This window comes from Phalacrocorax carbo, chromosome 1 (assembly GCF_963921805.1).
Source record: "Phalacrocorax carbo chromosome 1, bPhaCar2.1, whole genome shotgun sequence".
In the NCBI taxonomy this organism is placed as follows: domain Eukaryota; kingdom Metazoa; phylum Chordata; class Aves; order Suliformes; family Phalacrocoracidae; genus Phalacrocorax; species Phalacrocorax carbo.
Window position 1 is genome coordinate 126,846,231 of NC_087513.1, and position 20,770 is coordinate 126,867,000.

A 20,770-nucleotide genomic window follows, 5' to 3' on the forward strand; every position below is an offset into this window, starting at 1 on the left:
ATAAGAATTTGTCATTCTTCTCCTCCACCCCCAAGTTATAGAGGAAGTAGACTATCATACTTATTCATAGAATGAATGTCTATGTAGAAACAGAGTTTTTGAAAGGATACTTGCAGATTCTTTTCACTTCTTTAAAAGAGATGAAACACTTGGGCTATCAGTATCTTCAACCATTCCCATCCCAGTCTGGATTTGATGTGATGTGTTGTGTCAAGTTGCAGACATTAGTCTATAATTATAGTTTCAATGTCACAGCTAGTCCATCTTAATTTGCTGTGCGGTCCTGATGATATGAACATCAATAAGCTCTACTGTTCCAGGGCTGTTTACTTGCATTTGTTTTGTTTTGCCTAGCCTTTCTCCCACAAGTCTGGAAGAAATTCACCTCTGTCTTAGAAAATGGGATGGGGGGGTGTTCTTTTCTTTTTTCCTTCTGTTTTTTTTTCCTCTCTTTCATTTGTGCCAGCCTTCCTAGAGGAATTATCTTTGTCTGCCAGTAATTCCTATTGTGTCAAATCCCTCATGAAAGCTTCTCAAATGTGACAGCATCAGCTGTTGTTTTCATGCTTGAGATAAGGGGTCATGAATGCTAAGTAAAATGGAAGTCTTTTTTTGAGTTTAGCAGCTTTATATTTCTTCTGCATAGTATTATCTAAACTGAAGGACTGTCGTGGTTTAGCCCCAGCCAGAAACTAAGCCCCACACAGCCACTCACTCACTCTGCCCCAGCGGGATGGGGGAGAGAATTGGAAGGGTAAAAGTGAGAAAGCTCATGGGTTGAGGTAAAGCCATTTTAATAGGTAAAGCAAAACAGTAATAGTAATAATAATAATAACAATAATAATATAATGAAAAGGCAAAGCACAAGCCGTGCACACAAGCAAAGCAAAACAAGGAATTAATTCACTGCTTCCCATGGGCAGGCAGATGTTCAGCCATCTCGAGGAAAGCAGGGCTCCATCATGTGTAACGGTTACTTGGGAAGACAAATGCCATCACTCCAAATGTCCCCCCTTTCCTTCTTCTTCCCCCAGCTTTATACACTGAGCATGACATCATATGGTGTGGGATATCCCTTTGGTCAGTTGGGGTCAGCTGTCCCGGCTGTGCCCCCTCCCCTCCCACCTTCTTGTGCCCTGGCAGAGCACGGGGAGCTGAAAGAGTCCTTGACTAGTACAGGCACTACTTAGGGACACTTAGCCACTACTTAACAACAACTAAAACATCAATGTGCCATCAACACTCTTCTCATTCTAAATCCAAAACACAACACTATACTAGCTACAGTGAAGAAAAATAACTATCCCAGCCAAAACCAGCACAAAGACCTAGAAATACATCAAGTCCCCAAAATAAATGCTTTCCAGGCTTCTGTGCCAAACTCATATATTTTGATGTTGTCCTTTGAATATGTAGAGTAAGTACACTGCCTTTTGGCTTGCTGTTACACTGATGAAAATAAAACTGTCATTTCTATCCACTTGTGTTGAGGAAAAGAGAGGTCAGTGTGAGTCTTAAATCAGTTCTTCAGACATATTCATTTTGTCAGCTTTGTATCTCAACACAGCTTAGTGTGAGAAAGTAGTCACCAAGTGTTCTAATTTGTTTTGATTTTGCCCAGAACTGTGCATAATAGGTCTGCCTAAAGACAGCTGAGTCAGTGTAAACGTTCCCCTTTGCTCTAAGTGAACATTTAATCAGCCCTTGCGCTGCTTTTCTGTAAGTGCATCCTTGCACACGAGTAAATGTTAAGCACAACAAGTCCAGTCTTTTGTTATTCACCTTTTACAATGCCAGCATAATCCAAAAATATGTAACTGGCTTGTATTTGGTCAATGATGTTTTTGATGGAATTTGACACATTTGTTTCTGGCATTTAAAAGAAAAGTGACCAAGTACGATATAGCTGATAATTAAAAATACTATTCCTTTGAATCAGAAGTTAATTCAGAGCTAACTTGCTGAAGATTAAAGCATTTTTTCATTCCATTTTTTTAGCTTGATATTTGAGAACTAAACTCTAAGTACTGGGGTTAGGTATAGAGAATCAGAATATGGCATTCTGGCCAATGAGAGTCTTTACCCATTAAAGCCCTGTTTGTTATGGTTTATTAAATGATGACTGCAGATGGTTAAATCAACAGGCTGAAGGTTATAGGTGCATAAATCATACACAGTCACACTTCAGCTCCTTTCCACCCCCAAGTCATCTGACCATAGGCTAGTGTATAATTAGTGTCTTCTTAATATGGCACTGAGCTTATTTAAAAAAAACAAACCCAAACCTGTAGGATTGCCAGTTGACTTCTTGGCTCCTTGTTTTGGTAAGAGCTAGTGAGACATCTCTTCTCCCCCTGTACCAGTTTAGCTGGGATGGCCAGAGTGAGGAGGAGTAAGGATGGAAACTAGGTTTCCTTCATTTCCTTCACTGACCACCTATTTCTTGTTGATCTAAATAGGAAGTTTAATAGCAACCTGAATACATCACCTGCTCTTTGGGACTCAAGAGGCTAGGAACCTTCCATTGGCATAGCGTGGGGGGTGAACTTTATGCCTTGTGGCATGGATAAAACCGAGGCTATCTTCCTCGGCTTTGTCGTCTTCTTGCAGGGGGGAGCTTACTAGGTACTCTTCTGCCAATCCCTGTCTACCACTGTAGGATGAAGTACAGTCTCAGCATTTTCATTATTCCAGGGCTGACAGCATATAGCTTTGATTTTAGTAAAAAAATAAAAAATTAAATTGTTATTGACTATGATGCAGACACTGAAATAGAAATCCTTGATAAAAAAATACAAACCTCTTTAAGTATATAAATAAAACATGCTATAGACATACAGAAAAAAGCACCGAAAGATAGCCTGATTTTCCAGATTTGTGATATATACACCTGCTCAGTGGGGGAATTTACATGCTCAGAATTAGATGACACTATATTTGAACTTCTATATGTTATTTATTTTCTTCCACTGGGCAATCCTGGGGTAGAAAAAAGCCCAGCTTCAATTTCCTTACTTGTTTTTAATCAAGGATCTTTAATTACACAGACTTTCTTCTTAATAACATCAACTAGTACCTTCTAATTAAAAATTAAAATAAATGTATACCTAAGTAACATGATAAGTGCAGAACCTTAATTCTTTAAGCCTTTTAATAAACTTAGCAAATTCCAGTGATGACACAGACAAAACAAAGAGAATGCTTTAAAAATGTCAAAATGAAATTAAAGTAATGAAGCATTTTCCGTTTAAAAAAAGTTGAATATGTTCTTAAGTAGCTAAAAGATGAGACCTAAAAATCAAAAGGGAAAAGATAAAAAAAGTTTATGCCAAGAATTTAATTCTGAAAGATTCATTATAGTCATGTGAGGTGGGAGTTAATGGGCCTCTGTGAGGACAGGCAGTTAAAACATTTACCACAACACTTTGTTCTCAATGTCTGTGCACAGAGCAAAGTTGAAGCAAGGCATGCACTCCTCAGAGTTGTTGAAAAATTACATACCAATTTCCAATAAAGTAGAAAATACAAACAGTTTCTGTCTGCAGAGCTCTCTATAGTCATCATTTATTTCCTGAGTGATGATCTAGTGTTGTAATGTCAAGAAGTTAATGGATTAATGTTGAAGTTAATGGTGAGAACAACACTTTTAGAAATAGCCTAGTAATGGATCTTTCTGTATTTTTATTATAAAAGCAGGTTTGGAAGGTTTTATAAGGTCGTTTATATTCACATGGGACTGGGCAAAAAACTTATTTTCAAAGTAAAGTTTACAGGCCATTAATTTACAATACAGACAAAATATTATGGTAACTTTTCTATGTAATGCAGTGAATAGTCAGTCTGCTGGGATTCTTTGGCTGGAAAAAAGCAGCTGTATGCACGCATCATTTTAAACAAAGGAAAAGGTAGAGTATAATAAAGATGGGTAGACCTAAATGTAGAATAGATACTTGCTATAAAACATCTACAAAACTGAAATGATAACTACTGTAGAATTTATTTTTCGGTTTATATATTTTATTATATTTGTGTAAATATTAACACTTATGTATTTATTGTATGTAATTCAGGCAGGAAAGGAGCTCAACTGGCAGACTATTTCCAAAACAACCACCTGCCTATATTGTCTCCAAAGGAAGGGTAGGGGTTTTCCACAAAATTATCACCGCTCCTGGCTACATTTCCATATGTAGTCATGCATACACAGGGGAATGACTTCAATAAATTGTTTAGGCAGCTTCAGCTTAAGTGAGTTTAACCATAACATGTTCAGGTGGTTTTCAGGGGAGGGGGTTAGTAGCCTCTTCCTAATGTTTGATGGGTAGAAATAGGATCCCTTGTTCAAAACAGATAATCAGGTTGCTGCCTTAGTACCTGAAGTTATCACCTGCTGCACAGTAATTGGGTGATCTTCCCTCTCATGAAGGAATAACAGAGAAGAGAGAGGAAATACATGTTTTCAGTTTTACATCAAGGAGAGGACCTAGAGATGTTGAGGCAGCTTTTTAACAGGTAGGAGTTTGGGGGAGAAATCAAAACTTCCAAAAACTCGACCTGGACTCTGTTCAAAGATCAAGCATGTTTCAGTTCCAATCTTTACCAAAATCAAGTTACAGACCTTCTGAGACGAACATATAAGTGCACAAAATATTCAAAATGTATTTAGTTTGACTTTGTATTTAGACTCTTTAATCAGGGATTACATATTTAAGTTCAGCTTTGTGTGGAGAATTCCTTATCTATCTGTATTGCTTTGGAAGAATGAGAGGGGAAAAACTATTTTTTCTTCACAGACGTTTCCTGATTTGTGTTTTGAAGCACAAGAATAAAGACAGTCATAAAGACAGTTTGTTTTTTGTTGACAGCTTCTAATGTTTACACGCAACTTACTCTTTCTATTTACAAATACAAACTTTCTTTCTACTTGCATTCTCCCTTTGATTAACTAATTGTAGTCTTTGCCTAGTACAAAAGTACAAGCAGACCATCGATTACCTTGGCTCTTTCAATTTATTGTTACGCATTATGGATTAAATATGCAACTGCAATGCATTTATATGGAAATTTGCTCTGAGAAAAAGACTAACAGTGAAGATGCATGGGAGATGCTTGTTGGCTGCATGAGTGTTCCAGATTTCCTGGCTTGCTTCTGTAGTGAGACAGCTGACCCAAGATGAGAGGAGAGGGAAGAGGAGAAGAGAAAGAGGAGATGAAAGGGAGAAAAAAAAAGAATGACCAAGGTGTAAAAAGCTTTTTTAATACTAAGGAGCACAAATTAGCATTGTAAAGATATTGATATCTTTACCGGTAGTATCTTACTATATTGCAGATTTAGTGCTGTTCCAGTAGATGGCACTAATTACATAAACAATTCACTAAAATAAAGTAAATTAAAAAAAAAGTGAAAACACAGGTATTAATTGTCCAAATCTCAGTATTCTTTCATAATATGAAAAAGAAAATTAGAACATTTTATTTCACTATAATTTCCATCTATAGATAATTCAGTATCACAAATAGTGACAGTTGCATAATGTATAATAACACATCCATCCATTTGTCTCTCAGAAAAGAATAATCAACATTCCAATCAGTGTTTATCAATTTGATCTGTCATGTTTTATCCAACATTTAGGATTTTGTTGCTTGGTCCTCTCAGAGATTAGAAGTAGTCCTATGGTTTTATGACTAAAAGAATTTAAACATTTAGAAAGACTCTGACCTCAGTTACCAGTAAATCTGAGGGAGTAATTTTCCTGTTTTCTTTTTTTTTGTTTTTTGTTTTTGTTTTGCTTTGTTTTGTTTTTATATTGATGGTATAAGTTGTTCATCTTCTCTAATAACCATACAGTGTGTGTGATCATTTTATGGTGATCTGAGGTTTATTCTTTTTCTTTCTCTTTTTACTTCAGCAATTTTCAAAAGAAATACGGCAATGGCAAATAAATGTAGACGTGGCAAATGACCTGGCACTTAAGCTGCTCCGCGATTATTCAGCAGATGACACCAGAAAAGTAGAACTGATGACAGATAACATTAATGCTACATGGGCTGCCATCAATAAGAGGTAGGAGATAAATTTTGCTATTAGATTTGTTGTTAAACTTCGTTAACATTCATTGTCCAGCTTTGGTTGTAGATTATAGAAGATGTAACTTTTGAAAGTGACATGATTATAGTGAGAAAGGAAAGAATGATGACAACTCATGTCATATTTTTGGAAATACGTCTTCAGAATGCCATTTAATTCTCTCAAATAAAATTTCACCTCCCACCAATTTTCCTCTGCTGTAACCAGTTGCCAACTAACTTCAGTTGATAGGTTATGTTTTTTAAATATTTAAAATCAAGTTTCATGTTTCTGTATCTCCACATTGCAATCTCTATAGTGATTTTGAGTCAGAAACTGAATCTGAAAATGACAGACATATCCTATTGAAGTAGGTTCAAAGGAGAAATGTTATCCTGTACCTTTGAAGCAAATCTCTAGTCAAGTAAGTTTTTATTAAATCCTTGATCACATTATCGTATTCATGATTACATTTCACAGTCTTGCAGTCCTTGGTTTAGATACCAATTCCTTCCTAAAAGCAATTTTTGAAGCTTGCCACCAAACTGTGAATCATCCATATGCAATCTATAAGATCAGAACATACTGCAGAAGAAAATTACTTTCTTTATAGTAGTAAAAGAGTTTTAAATCATTGCACATTAGATGAGATACATAAAAAATAAATCAAGGTTGTTTTATTCAGTATCTTGGATTAAGTTTTATAGCTTATAACTGAAACTAGAACTGAATTAGATCTTAACATGTTTTTAATTAAAGTCTATGAACAAGGCCAGAAAAGTCAGCGTAGTTAAATAAACAATAAATCAGATCTTCTTGCATAAAGGTAGTTACTTAAATCACGAATGACTTCAGAAATTTATTCCCACTTTTTGTTTAAGTTTTTTATGAAGTTAATATTCATATGAATGAGCCACTTTAACAGCATTTTTTCTGAAGCAGGCTTGCTACTGACTTGAGATCCTGTTCAAATCAGAGAAGAAATGCTATTGGTGTCCACTAGAAGACAGCCACATTAATAATTTGAAAGCATTTTTTTTTTCACAAGAGCAATAACAAAACCGAGAAATTGGTATAAACATTCAGTTAATATCTGATTGCATTTCTTCTGTTACAGTAGTAGCCATTGTAGCCATATTAGTAGCAGCCATACTTTTAAGAAAAAAATGTTCTGCTCTCCGTGCCCTGAGAAACAGGTTGTGGGGAACATCTCTTTCTGGATGAGAAAGGCTGGGTGTCTAATGTTCAAAACCATTCTCCATGAGCAGGTTAGATGGGAGAACAAAAGGAAACTGCTTTTGTTTGTATGTAGAACTATAACCCCTGTTTGGTGAGATGGCTTTGTAATCCTGAAGTCCAGGATAGATCTGTGGATGCTCAGGTAGCAACTGTAGCTAAGAGTGCATCTTTAAATCTGTTAATGCTTCAAGCACAAACCCAGGTGTGTCTAATGTTGCCTAAATGTGAGAATTGCCATTGTTGCATGGACTCAGCAAATACTAGGCTAACAGGGAGTACAAATTCCTCAGAACACGCTCTCACAAGTTTCTGCAAAGCCCACAGACTTGTTCACAGCTCACGTGTTAGATAAATTACTGTCGTACATGTTTTATGTCTTAGAGGAGAGCTGCTTAGGTGTCTGAGTTGACATTTCCAGTTAAGAAGTACAAAAGGATAGGATTAAACTTGAACAGGTAACTGTAAAACTAAAATTTCCTAGTTACTGATTGTATTACTTTACCACCTTTCTAATATTTTTTTTTAATTCAGTGTTTTGTATATAATATTTTTAAGACTTTTCATTATTTGGGAACTTGAAAAGAAGCATGCTGCAAATGGTAGTTGATAAGCTTCTCTAAGGGCTGTATCATATTTCTATCTGTCTTTTGTAAGACATTGATAAATATGGAAGCACATAAAGTCAGCAAAAGGCTTGTAATTGGAAGATCATCTGCACCTGTAGATTTTTCAGGTTTGCTTGAAGCAGTAGGCAGGCCTGTTGCTCATCGAGCAGCTACTGAGTGAGGTCTTGAAAGAAACAGATTTCTTTTCTTAAGCAGCTCTGTGGAAATAGAAGATGGAGGTCATGGACCTTTGGATAACTTCAGTGCCCATTTGTTCTGTTTTGGGTTTTTGTTTTGTTTTGTTTTTCCCTGTCTCTATGCTTCAGCTTTCAGGTTATTACACAGAGCAAAACAATTTGTTTCTTTATCATTTTGGGGAACTTTTGAACAGTAAGAGACTATTTGCTGAGTAGAAAGGAGACACGTGAACTGGTTGTCACAGGCTCCAAGAAAGGCTAGTTCTCCACTGAGGTCCATATGCATGATTTCAGATATATCCATGAGTGTTATTTTCATCTAGATCATGAGTAAGTAGTGCTCTGGTGACTCAGTGACCTCATAGTGATGTAGAAATATATTCCAAATAGTGGTCTTGACCATTTCTCTATTATTTTAGAAATAGTTTCATCGCTGTTTATACACGTCTTGAGCGCCAAGAGAAAATATTCTGCTAAAGGTTTTGATTTCTTCCACCTTTATTCTTAGTTTAAATAGCCTAACTATTTTGTGGATATTTTCACTAAAAAGAAAAAATGAGAGTGGCTTAAATTGTGTTGAACTGATTTTCCTCTAACCTGCTGCTAATATCAGGATTGTGTGTCAGTGTAAAAAGTGTGAAACCTCCTTTTCCATGAACCAGATGAGTAAAACAACAGGCAGGCAAGCAGCCGTAAAATTCCACTTTGCCTGTTGGTAATAGTTCAGCCAAAGCAAGTTCTTTAGTCATTAAGGCAACATCTGCCAGCTTGTGTTTTGGTTTGCTTAAGTATATTTGCAGCTGATTGCTATTACTGTTCTGTTTTATAACATTGAACTATAACAAATAACATTATAACTCCTTTAACAGCCAAGTTGGTGATTGCTTGATCGTTGCTTCATTTTTTTCACTCACCACTTTTTAATTTTTATTTTTGTTGTTGGTATTGCAAAGATACATTAAAAAGCATGTGAACTGATCAGTTGGGCAAAAGCCAGAGTAACTTGTAAAAAGGTCACTTCTCTTTAGAAGCATTGAGTTTCCAAGAAATAACTATGTTATTTAAGCTGAGGCAATTAAGGAGAAAGCGATCTGTATTGCTTGTATTAACAAAAATAAACCTAACAGATGAACTAAAGTGTTCTCAAGAGAAAAAAAAATACAATGAAGAGAACAACCATTAGAAAATTACTGTATATAAAAATGTTCGTTTTGCTAGTATTATGTTACTCCCTCCTTTTGTGGGCACTCATTTTATGTGAATTATCATATAAAACATAACCACTTGCTTAAATTTGTTCCTTTCTTGGGAATCCACCAGATGTGTTTAATTTTCACTGACTTAGAGCTAAGTCCCTTTTAAGCTTAATATTTTTCTTAAGTGGAGCATATATTACATAACGTACTCTGAGAATTGGTTAGGACTCCAACCCATCACTGTGTAACAGACATCTTTAAATATTTGCGTCTTCCACCAGTCCCTGTGCTCAAGTTCAATGGAATTCAGCCTGACAGTGGGTGTTAAGAACTGTCCCTGCTCAAGAGGCCTTTTTTGGGGCTCCTGGGACAACATACAGGACACACACATCAGTCAAAACATAGAAAGTAACTTTTTTCCCCATTACAGGGTATGGGCAGAGAAGAATCACTGTATAATGAGATTTATGTTATTAGTTGAAGTTGTAGGGCATTAGAGAGGGAGTGGCAAGAAGTTGAGTTTCTACACAACCTATTTGAAAGGTCTGAGATACCAACCCCCATATTTATCTAAGAATGGTATTAATTCTCTAATGCAGCCAGTTGTACAAACACCTTGGTTTTGCACATCAGCTGGACAGTATGAAATGCGAATGGCCAAACAAACTAAGGACATAAGCAGTACAGAGTATGATGCGTATCTCTTTCCTATGTAAATGCATACGATAACAGTAATTGTAAGTGTGAAAAAGATCTTAATCTGGTTTTGGTCTCATAGCGGCAAACCTTTCCTTATCAGGGGTTGCTTGTTATAAAAATACAGTTGTTAGAATGTAAACTTTATTAAGACGTAACGTTTGTAAGTATAATTTTATTACCTGCACAGAAGGAGCTTGACTGTTCTGCTGGAGACAGGTTTTCTGTACCTGCCCTAATACTACTTTGCTTTATGGCACATGTGGAAGTAATAGCATTTCTGTTACAGTTGAATTGCATTCTTGGTGAGAAAAACTACATTTACACATCAGCAACAGCCAGGAGTATGAAGTATGTTAAGTTATACTGAAGATTCGTAGTTGGTTTCAGTAGCTAGACCTTTCTAGGAACCATCTCTGGAAAGCTTATTTGCTCATTTAGGCTTGGACTGCTGAAGTCAAGAAGGAAAGAATTCACAATATGTTTTACTTTAAAGAACATTCCCATCTTCTAGATACTGCAAGCAAACTCAGTCTTTTCCTCTCCAGTTTTCTATTGCTTTGACGGTTGGTCCGCATTGCTAAAATAGGTATAATTCCATTTGTATGAACTGCTATTATAGTTCTTTGTGCAGGCACACTTTCTTTGAGCACAGTGAAACAACTAAATTAAAAATGTAAGACGTGGCCATGGGGACCTTTTTTATATGGGAAGTTTGTTTGCACATCTCTGCCTGCTGTTGTCCTGGTTATAGAGCTGCATTTGTGTGGGCATGAGCAAGAAATTACTGCAAATGTAAAAGTTCAGATGAAGATGACAATGGTAAAATGCCTTTTTATGATGTAAGTTTTTTCTTTTTTTCCCAATGAAAACATGGTATGATAATTTTTATTTTTATTGTTATGTTGTGGTTATTTATTGATTGTTTTTTGAAATAATTTTGCCAGGCTTAAGAAAGTAGATAAGTAGAGTGATGGCTTTTTTCCAACCAAGATGTCATGCTGAAGCTTGTTATTTACACCAGTGTAACAATAGATACTAATCTAAAATTGCAAAGACTGCTGGAGAACATCACAATTGTAGGACAATTATTTTATTTTGCGAGAGTTGTTGATAATACATTTTTATCTTTATTGCATCTATTACTTAAAAGAGTAAATTTTCAGTCTGGGTGTTTGTCACATGTTGTCTTTGAGAAGTCTGCTTGGTTTTAATTTTATAAGGACATAAGTATTTAGAATTATTCACATTGAATGAAAGTGAATCTCTACAGTGTCATGTATCACACCCAAGATTATGTTAAGAAGCAAATAATTTTATATGCCAGCATGTTTTTTGAAGAACTAATGTAGCTCTGACTATTCTTTTGAATAGGAGGAGAAACAACGTTTTCAAAAAAGCATTTAATCCAGAACTCTTCTGGCAAGCCTGAATTTTATATAGGGTCCTAATGTCTTTCCCATTAGACAACAGAGTACAAGAACCCTTTAATTTTCATGAAACTAATTTGTCTCACTTCGTCAGAATGGCACTCCATGCTTCTGAGAAGTTACTCTCCAGCAGAGTCAGTAACACTGGCAAACTCTGAAGAAAAACTGTTTATTAGCTGTTTGTGATGCAAGAATGTTAAGGCTTTTGTGTTTACAGTGTGAAGTTTCCTAAGAGTTGTTTTCAGATAACAGATTAAAGTATTTTTTGTTTTCTTTGTTCTATTCTGTTACTATTATTTTACACAAAATAGCACACCCTCAAAAAAGGACTATAAAAAGGATGCAAATACTACTCTGGTAAGGTTTAGATGTTCTGAGTTTAATTTATTTGTTGTTTCATGTTTTACTTGGTTAAATATCATCCCTTAACATTTTCATACTAAAAAGTACACCTAAAAAGCCATTTGGGGGAGAAGGATTGTTTTGTGGTGACAGATAAAGGAAAGGTTACCTATTTGAAAGACATTCTACTAACTGCCTATACTCTCAAAGAAATATTTATGTATAGAATATAATCTTAAGCTTATCAGCAATGACATCGGTTAACATTGCATTGTTATTTTTCCATCCTAATGCCCCTAAAAATGGTGAAATATCAGCCATGTATGCGAAAAAAATATTAAAAGACATAAGTAAAAATGCCAGATGCATCTCCCATAAACAGGAGATCTCAAAAGTCATCTTAACCGCTTATATTCTGGCTTTCACTTTTGTTCTCCACTCAGCACAACCGTACTTTTTGTGCAGTACTGATACCAGTAGGTGGATCCAACGTGAGAAGTCAACTGAGGGTATTCAATATTTGTGGTTTAATTTGTGAGAGGATAGTCTTGGATATTCAATGCTTTCAAAATGCTGCTAGGATGAGCTGAAGAAGTAATGTTACCCAGAATATGGTATGACTCATCATTTCCACCTTTGTGAACATATTCTTGTGATTTTTTTAAGAAACTCTTTTAGGATTAAAAAAAAGAAAGAGTTCTTGAGTTATTTCAGGAGACGGTAGCATCAGTAATACCATACTTGACTAAAAGGATCTATGGTTCCTTATGACATATTTCTTAAAACTCTTAGTATCAGTGTGAATAAACTTAATGTTCCCACCACTTGAATGGTTACATCTGTAGGGTAGTATCTTTATCACTTCCAGAAAGGCAGTAGATCATCTGTAGGTCTACTAAGTCCTCCCACGGACAAACACAAATGACCTCAAAGAGAAAATTTTTGTTCTTAAATAGTTGAGGTTTTTTTCAACTTGTCTGTCCCACAAGTGGCTTGCAGACGTCTTTTTATACACCATGAATTCAGCTGATTGATAGTTCAGTGATTTTGGTTGTTAAATGTAATCTAATGTTAATGATTTCACTAGAGACAATTAAAAAGGAGGACAGAACTGGCATTTTGCAAAGAGGCCTTCAGCTTCAAGCACTGAGAGCAAGTTAACTGTTAAAACTAAGCAGGAAAAGTGAAAGCAGAATATTGAAAAGACCATACATTATGGCTCAGAGAGTTGCACTTTCCTTTTTTTCCCTCATTCTTTGTTTATATTTAGATCTTGAGTGAAGAAGAATTCTGCTGCTCTGTTCATATTTACCATGTGTTAAATGCTGTTTATTCCCTTCTAGTGAAAATGAGAACAGTTCTTATGTTACAGTGAAATCCAACTGGACAAAATCATTAAATATTTTATGGCACAGAATTCTAAAGGGAGTGTGACTTCATGGACTAACTTGAATCATAATCAGAGATTAATATGGACATTTCAAAGAAACACTCTGAGAAATCTCACTCTTTTGCATCCACAGGAGGTGCAAGAGGAGCAAGGTACTAAGATAGATAAAAATAAGCCTGATATTGTGAGAGAAAGAACAGAAATGTCAATTTGTGTTCTTACTCCATTATAAGATTAAGATAAATGTTTTGTTCTTTTTCTTAAAGGTGAGATTTTTCTGAAGTAATTAGAGTTTTAGTCTGTATTTGAACAAGAACAGAAGCTAATGCTCTGTGCCCTGAAAGTCCAACCTTAAATCTATTTCCTATTAGTCTGCAGATAAATTAACAAACTGTAGCAAACTGATTATTGCTCTCATCCAAAGCTTATTGCAACAAATGAATGTCTTTGCTTTCCCCTCAATAGACTTCTTATCAGGCTTCAAGTCCTTTAAAACAAATAACTGCACAGAAATTAATAAAGCTGATGGACTAGCAGAGTGCCAGCAAAAAGGAATTTGACCTTAGTTGTCATCTTTTGTTTACATTATTATTCTTGTGATAGCCTTGTTTTGTTTTCCCTAGTGTTTTCTATGGCTTCTTCTTTTCTTTTTCTTTTTTAAGCAGCATTTAGTTGCTATTGCAAGCTTTGCTCCGTGATTCTTTAGCTACTGATCAGCTGCTGTGCAGGCATTGTAAGCTTCCTCTTCACTGGCTTGTCAGTCATGCTTGAAACTGAGAGGATAATTCAGTCTGCCTATTAAATTTTTAGACTCTTTTTGGAAGTTACCACCAAATGTGTCAATTTGACAACAGTGGTGCTTGCATCTTGTTGTGTGGCTGTGTTTTAACTATGAACAAAATTTCAACCTCACATTGTTTTTGTGTAAACGCACAAAGAAATTGACAAATGACAACAAATGGTTCTCATTCTGGATGAGGATCAGTGGCACAAAAGTCTGGTGGTTGTGACTCTTATTGACCAAGGCAGAGACCTGGAGAAGTGGCAGTACTGAAGGCAGATGGGAGAGCAACAGAATTAACAATGTAATTTTCTTGTGTGCCCTAAAATAGGGGCGGTGAGAAATCATTGAAGAAAGGTCAGATTAAACTGGTAAATCTTGGGGACAGACCTTTAAGGTGTAACTCATACAGGTACATAGAAGGAGAAAGAGTAAGCAAGCAAGCAAGCAAGGAATTTGTGAAAAGATCAGTATGTTCATGTTGTTTAGCATCCAGTATCAATCACATCTTGACCAATACTCCAGATTTAACTGTACTGTGCTACATTCCCTGGCAACTTAAAAAAATGTAGAGCTCTTCCCCAGGTACTAAGCATTACATCTCCTGCAAACTGTAAGAAATATTATTTGCTGCAAATGATAAGAAATAATAGCTCTTGGAATTATTGCTCTAGCTGGTGTATCTGCAGATTCTTCCTTTATGCAAGATACATAATCAGTTATGTATCTGATGCATATCTGCTTAAGCACAGTAGTGCCTTCTGGCAATGAATTATATAGGTCCACTTTTTGCCTGTAAAGAAAGAAAAAAGTATTATCTGTTTAAAATGTGCTATATGTTTTTGAGATTCCATTTGTTCACTTGACACAGGATATGGTAGAACTAAATTTTTTTTGAAATATCTCAAGTGCCATGATTGCAACACCCATTTCCCACTGTCTGCATTTTATCTTACTAGTATGCTATATTTTATTTTTTCTTTTCCTTATTTTCTTTTTCTTGTTCTCTTTCCTATTATTTATATGTTTTCTTATTTATTTAATTCATGTCAGATTAGACTTGGGCCTAATTTAGTGGTAGTTTCTTTTAAAAACTAACTCATATGCATTTTCTCTAGCCCACAACATGACTTATATATGCTAATTTTGTGGGTTTTTATTTGTTTGTTTTAAAATCTGGAAGCGATGCTATTGTTTGTTAGTAATAATAAACTGTTTAGAAATTTTCATGAGTTCTTGGTGCTGAGGCTGATACCTGAGCTATGTTAATTAATCACTAATAGTGTCTATTGCTCTATTATGAACCATATACCTTTACTGATTCCAAGAGGGTAGATATATTTTTGTGGTAGTCGACCTGTAAGTTTTGCAGTGTGGCTCTATTTTGAGGAATGGGAGGCAATTCTTCCAGAGCTGTCCTCTCTCTTTGTTCCTGTGGGAACACCAGCAGAATAGACTTGTTCAAATAAGACGGCACTAAGAAAGGAGAGTTCAGATCTGCCATTGGTGACATCCTTCCTTTTCATCCTGTGCTGACCCCTTGGAGTTGTGGACACCTGTCACTGTTACTTCTCTTCTTGGGGGAAAATAACAGTAGAAGCATGTAACATTTTTATTAAATTTTGCTTTGGCTAAATTGGTTTTCACAGCATGTTACTGCTTTAGTCATTTTATGTCTGATGTTACTCTCCTTTGTGCTGGCTGGGACAAGGTACCCAAGTCAGCATCCGGAAAGTGAGTTAAAGATGGTCATAATATTTATTCCTTTTTTTTGTTTGTTTTAGCTAGTAATCTTTCAGATGCTTGTCTGTAGTGACATCTTCATTAAGCAGTTGTCTTGATTTTTAAACGCTAAATTCCTTCAAGGCTACAGCTAGTTCAGAATCCAGCAGTGTTTACTGAGTTTAAATCATCCTTGTAGTGTCTGGTATTTTGGACACGTCAATGTTGAATCTTTCTGCTATCACTTTCCTAATGATTTGTTCCATCTGGAATTATTCACAGTCCTTCCTGGGTTTGACTAATCTAAATAAATTTGCCATCTTGCTCTTCACACCCTTTTTCCAGTGTTCAATTAATGCACTAAATAACACTTAGTGCTGGTCCCCTGGGACACGCTCCTAATGCCCAGGGTTGAATGCTATTTACATTGGCTATGCTATATGTTCTTAATCTCAATTTTGTTTAATTCAAGAAGTTTCTGTAACAAAAGTTTGCATCCCTCCCATGGTTCCTAAGTAGCCCCTTGTACTGGGGCCTAACTTATGGATAGTAAATAGATTATATTGCTTTATCGTTAGTTTCCATCTTCTGTTTCTATTAATTCTAAGAAAAAGTTAGCAAATGTATTTTTCTCAAAGACACAGATTTTTATTGGTCCATAATACACTTATTAAAGAAATGTAGAATGATATTTACACACGAAGGGAGAAATCTTCTTGAGTACCCATTCCCAATAGAGGGCTTCATTTCTGTTTCTGATGGAAATACAACACTTCAGTATTTATATAGATGTATATATAGTCCTCATATGTGGTTTCTCCTTCTAGATATATATTTATTTGGGTACTGTTTGATTATGGGAGGGCAACATTTAGCTAGTCATATATATTAAAGATTGTTGACCATAATTACATGTTCATGTGGTGTCATCAGCAGTTTACTACATGTATAATGTGCTAGCTTGAACTGGGTCAGGTGAACTAGTCATTAAATTTTCTAGAATAATGTTACTACTTGATATTTGGGACTACTAAAATTAGTAAGACAAATAAGCTGCTCTTCTTCAGATTGTCATTCTGAAGAAGCCGCGGCATGTTAAACAATCATATAGAGGTCAGCTTTGAATATACAGTTGTCATTAAAAATATTAGTTTCAAGTAAATGAGGCAAACTACATTGCAGGTACTGGATATCAGACGATGGCCTTTTTTAGATCAGAAGTACAGATAATCAAGAAAGAATTATGGAAGTTAATATAAGAAATCAAAATAGCACCTAAATATGTTAAATACTTGTAAAAACAATGTGCCATGATAATGCTGTGTCATTAAAAATATCTGTTTATTTCCCTGACTCTTCAGTATTTTTATCCTTTATCTACAGAGAGATTTTACAGTATATATAAATCACTCAGTAAAGTATAGAAATCTGTGGCTACTGCAAAATACGGAATTTGTGGGAAAGACTATTCTAATACTGCATTTCTGCATAATATTTTTATGATTAATCTATGTGCAGATTTGTGGATGTACCTCACTGCAAGAGCAGAATGAAATGGAGATCAAGTAATGCTACATTTTTTCACTAATGCACTTATACATTTACTTGTTTGCATTTTTAATAGGAAGGTTAACGAATTGTCTGTAGTCCACCCATGCATACCTAATAAATGTGTTAATATCAGTTGAACGTAATTTTTGTCCATTGCAACACAAGGCAGCCATCTCCAGTGTTTCCTTGAGGTTAAGAATGTTGAAAGTTTTTCTGATTTGCTTTCTTATGACTCTTCTCAGATAACCCATCTGGTTTTTAGTGTTCTACGTTATTCTGCCATGAACCGTTAACATTTGACCCAATCTAATTTCTAGGAATCCTTTGTACTACTAGAATATGGCTTCAAAAATTAAGATGCCTACCATGTGAAAAAAAGTAATATCCAAGGCAAATAATGGGACATTGTCTGCATGATCTACATCAATACCACCCCTTGCTACTCAGTTATTTTCTTGCCATTTCTGTTGTGGATATAGATTGGGTTTCACGTCTGTAGTCAACTTTATGCATACCGGTCTCTGATAAAACAGAAACTTCCTCCTCTCAAGCTTTGTGTGCTGTTCTCATATACCTTGTAAGAAAACCTGAGCCATGAGTTCTCTGAACAAAAAGGAAAACATGAAATAGGGAATCATTTAGGGATTCATATATCCTTGTAGGAAACCATAATGCGATGCTATAGTGGCAGTGTAACAGAGCTCAGTACTAGATCTTATGGGATGGGAAGGTGATTTTTGTTTTGAACAATTTCATATACCTATGTACTCTTGACTGTGTTTGTCCCAACTGGCAGCCCAGCATTTAGGCACCAAGATGTTTGTATCTAACTGTTTCATCTATAGGAATTCCTTGTGATAACACAGAGCACAGGGGACATCACCTAATGATTTGTCATTGCGTCGCCTGTGTTGTTCTTAGGTGGTCAACAGTGTGCTGGGTTTGGGATGTGCTTTCTGTGAACCTGGATAAGTGGCACATAACTCACTGTGAAATATGACTCATGTTATTTGCTGGCTTTTGCCACATTTAAATGAAGGCCTGAGCAACTGGGCATATATAAGTCCATGGGCACTGATGGAATGCTTTCATGACTATAGATGTAAACATATTTCCTGGAAGATGAGCTGAGAAGCAATTTTTCAGCTAATTGGAAAAAGCAGAACTAAGTCAAGGACTGCCAACCAGATTTCAGTCTTAAGGTGTGATGATGATTATTGTGTCAAATACAATCACGAATGTGAGCCTTGAGCTACCAAGACTTCAAGTTGTTTTTAATCATGCTTTTATTTATATTTAGGCCTCCTATTCAGAAATAACAGCAGCTAGGTGAAAATGAATTTGTAAAAGAAACTAAGCTCACCTTTTAAAATAAAAGAACAGGATTGAAGAACCCTGATGTTTCCATATCTCACTGTGCTGCCACATACAAGCCAACTCAGTGTTCGTTAACACATCTGTTTATACAAGACAATTTAATATATATCCTTTGGTTAAATAACAGAAAATACAGAGGTATATTTCCTGTAAGGATCTTATGGTGTACTCTGTGGATTTCTTTGAGCTGAAATAAAGTAGAATCATCAATTAAAACTGATGATGGCATCAGTTATGCATTCATTTCCATGACTAAAATTGGGACATTCATTTGAGAAGAGGTATACATACATTAAGGAAAAGAAAAGCCCTGCCTCAGACCTTGGAAAAATTATCTAGAATATATAGAGGGTATTTGCATGACAGTGAATACTGTCACAAGCCAAAGAATAAGTCACAAGCCAAATCGAGTGTCTTTTTAAACACCTGATAATTATTTCAAAGTTTATTGACCAGGAAGAAAACATTGCAAATCATGCACTATTTAAGAGTTAGATTTGGTTGAGTCTGCCAAAATAGCATGTGAGCATAGAAAACTTGAGGTTTATCCACTTCCGTCATGGCTTTTCATAGCAGAATAGTCAGACCTCCTCACTCCCAAACTTAAAGGCTTGGTGTTTTTATGCCTGTCTCCAATCTGTTATATTGCCCAGAATTGTTGTTTGAAGGGTTACATTTTTGTCTGCTAAGAATTTATATCTTTGAGATTTGTCCAAAAATAGAATTGAGGTAGAACTATCACAGAACATCCTGTTCCCTTTGAAATCAGTTGAAGGTTAGCCGTTCATGTCAGTGTAGTTAGGATTTTGTCTGTAGGCTTTTATATCAAACACATACTGAGTTCTGTTGAACTGAGTGAGACTTGAACATCATCTAAATTTGCTGAATTGGGCTGTGGAATTTCATTATTTATTTATTTATATTTACATGATCCCAAGGAACAGCACTAGAGTTACAGTTCCCAATGCTGTTGAAACTCCATAATAATAATTTATAATTACTCTGTATTCTCATATTACCTTGGGTTATAGGTCCTATTGTATTACAATCTTTCTGTGGTAGATCTATTTTAATCACATTATCTCCTTATAGTCGGGAACTTTTTCTATATTTCAGTTTTCTATAGGAGTTTGAAACCTCCTGAATAGTAAAGAATAACTGTATAAGATGTGGAGTGATTCTTTACAGCTAATATTACTGTATTAGATTATATATATATATATAAGAGACAGTAGGCAGTCTGCCGCCTCTCCTTCTTACTCAAGTGCTAACCAGTTTTGGTTACCAGTTGCTTCTGAGCTGAATATTACAGAGCTGGACATTGACTGTCATCTTTATTGCCTTTATAGCAGTTGCATGCTTCTTAAAATATATTGAAATATTGGCAGCGTTGTTTTAAAATATTCTGAGTCAATCATCGGATCTGTCAGCATCTTTGTGTAATGTAAGCACTACTTAAGGCCTGTGTTTTAAAGAGGGGGGGGGAAGTATGTGTTTATCTAAGTGTGTGTTTACTGTTACTCTTGCTTAGCTTAAGCTGATGCATAGTACAGTAAGAACTGTAAGTGCTGTCGGGGAAGTTTTCCAGTCTGAAAACTGAGGCTTCTTTCTCTTGCACGGTAGCAATTCACTGTTCTGTTAGTTCACTGAGCTCAGCCCTCAGAGGCTGCAGCTTTAAATGAAAACTACACTGACAGTTTAATAGTATCCTTTGTGAGCCCTAATTGATTTCATGTAATGCCACCAGTGCATTTCAGAGTCTTATTAAATTTAGTTGTTTCTACAGTAATTAAGGGTAAGAAAACTAATGCCTTTGGAATATAATTATTTTCATAATCAGTTTTAATTACAATTCACTGTCTTAGAAAGCAAAGATTTTATCTAAATTGTATCTGAGTAATTAATGTGTTGTTTATTAGATGGCACTGTTGACTGCCTTGGAATCTCAAAAGAATTATATGTTTTGGAATGCAAGGAAAAACTTAATTCTACATATTATGAACCATGAAGTGTGAAGAAGACTTCAACAGATAATCTTTTTGCTTCTTTTGGTAGAATCAGAGACTAGTTTTGTCTGTTTGTTTATAGTTTTGATTTTAGGATTTCTTCTTTTTCTGGCTTCTCTCTTTAATGGGAATGCCAGCATTATTAAATGTAATTTCCCATGTTTTGTT

General features: G+C 35.5%; 1 protein-coding gene across 8 annotated transcripts in view; it reads left to right on the forward strand.

Moving 5' to 3' along the window:
• The window catches only part of DMD (dystrophin), a 1,139,896-nt gene that overhangs the window by 851,136 nt on the left and 267,990 nt on the right, over positions 1–20,770 (forward strand). For all 8 annotated transcript variants that reach the window (XM_064473561.1, XM_064473589.1, XM_064473531.1 and 5 more), the window contains one exon: positions 5,913–6,067. In XM_064473561.1, coding sequence (XP_064329631.1) covers positions 5,913–6,067 — 155 coding nt within the window. The remainder of the gene's footprint in view (positions 1–5,912; positions 6,068–20,770) is intronic.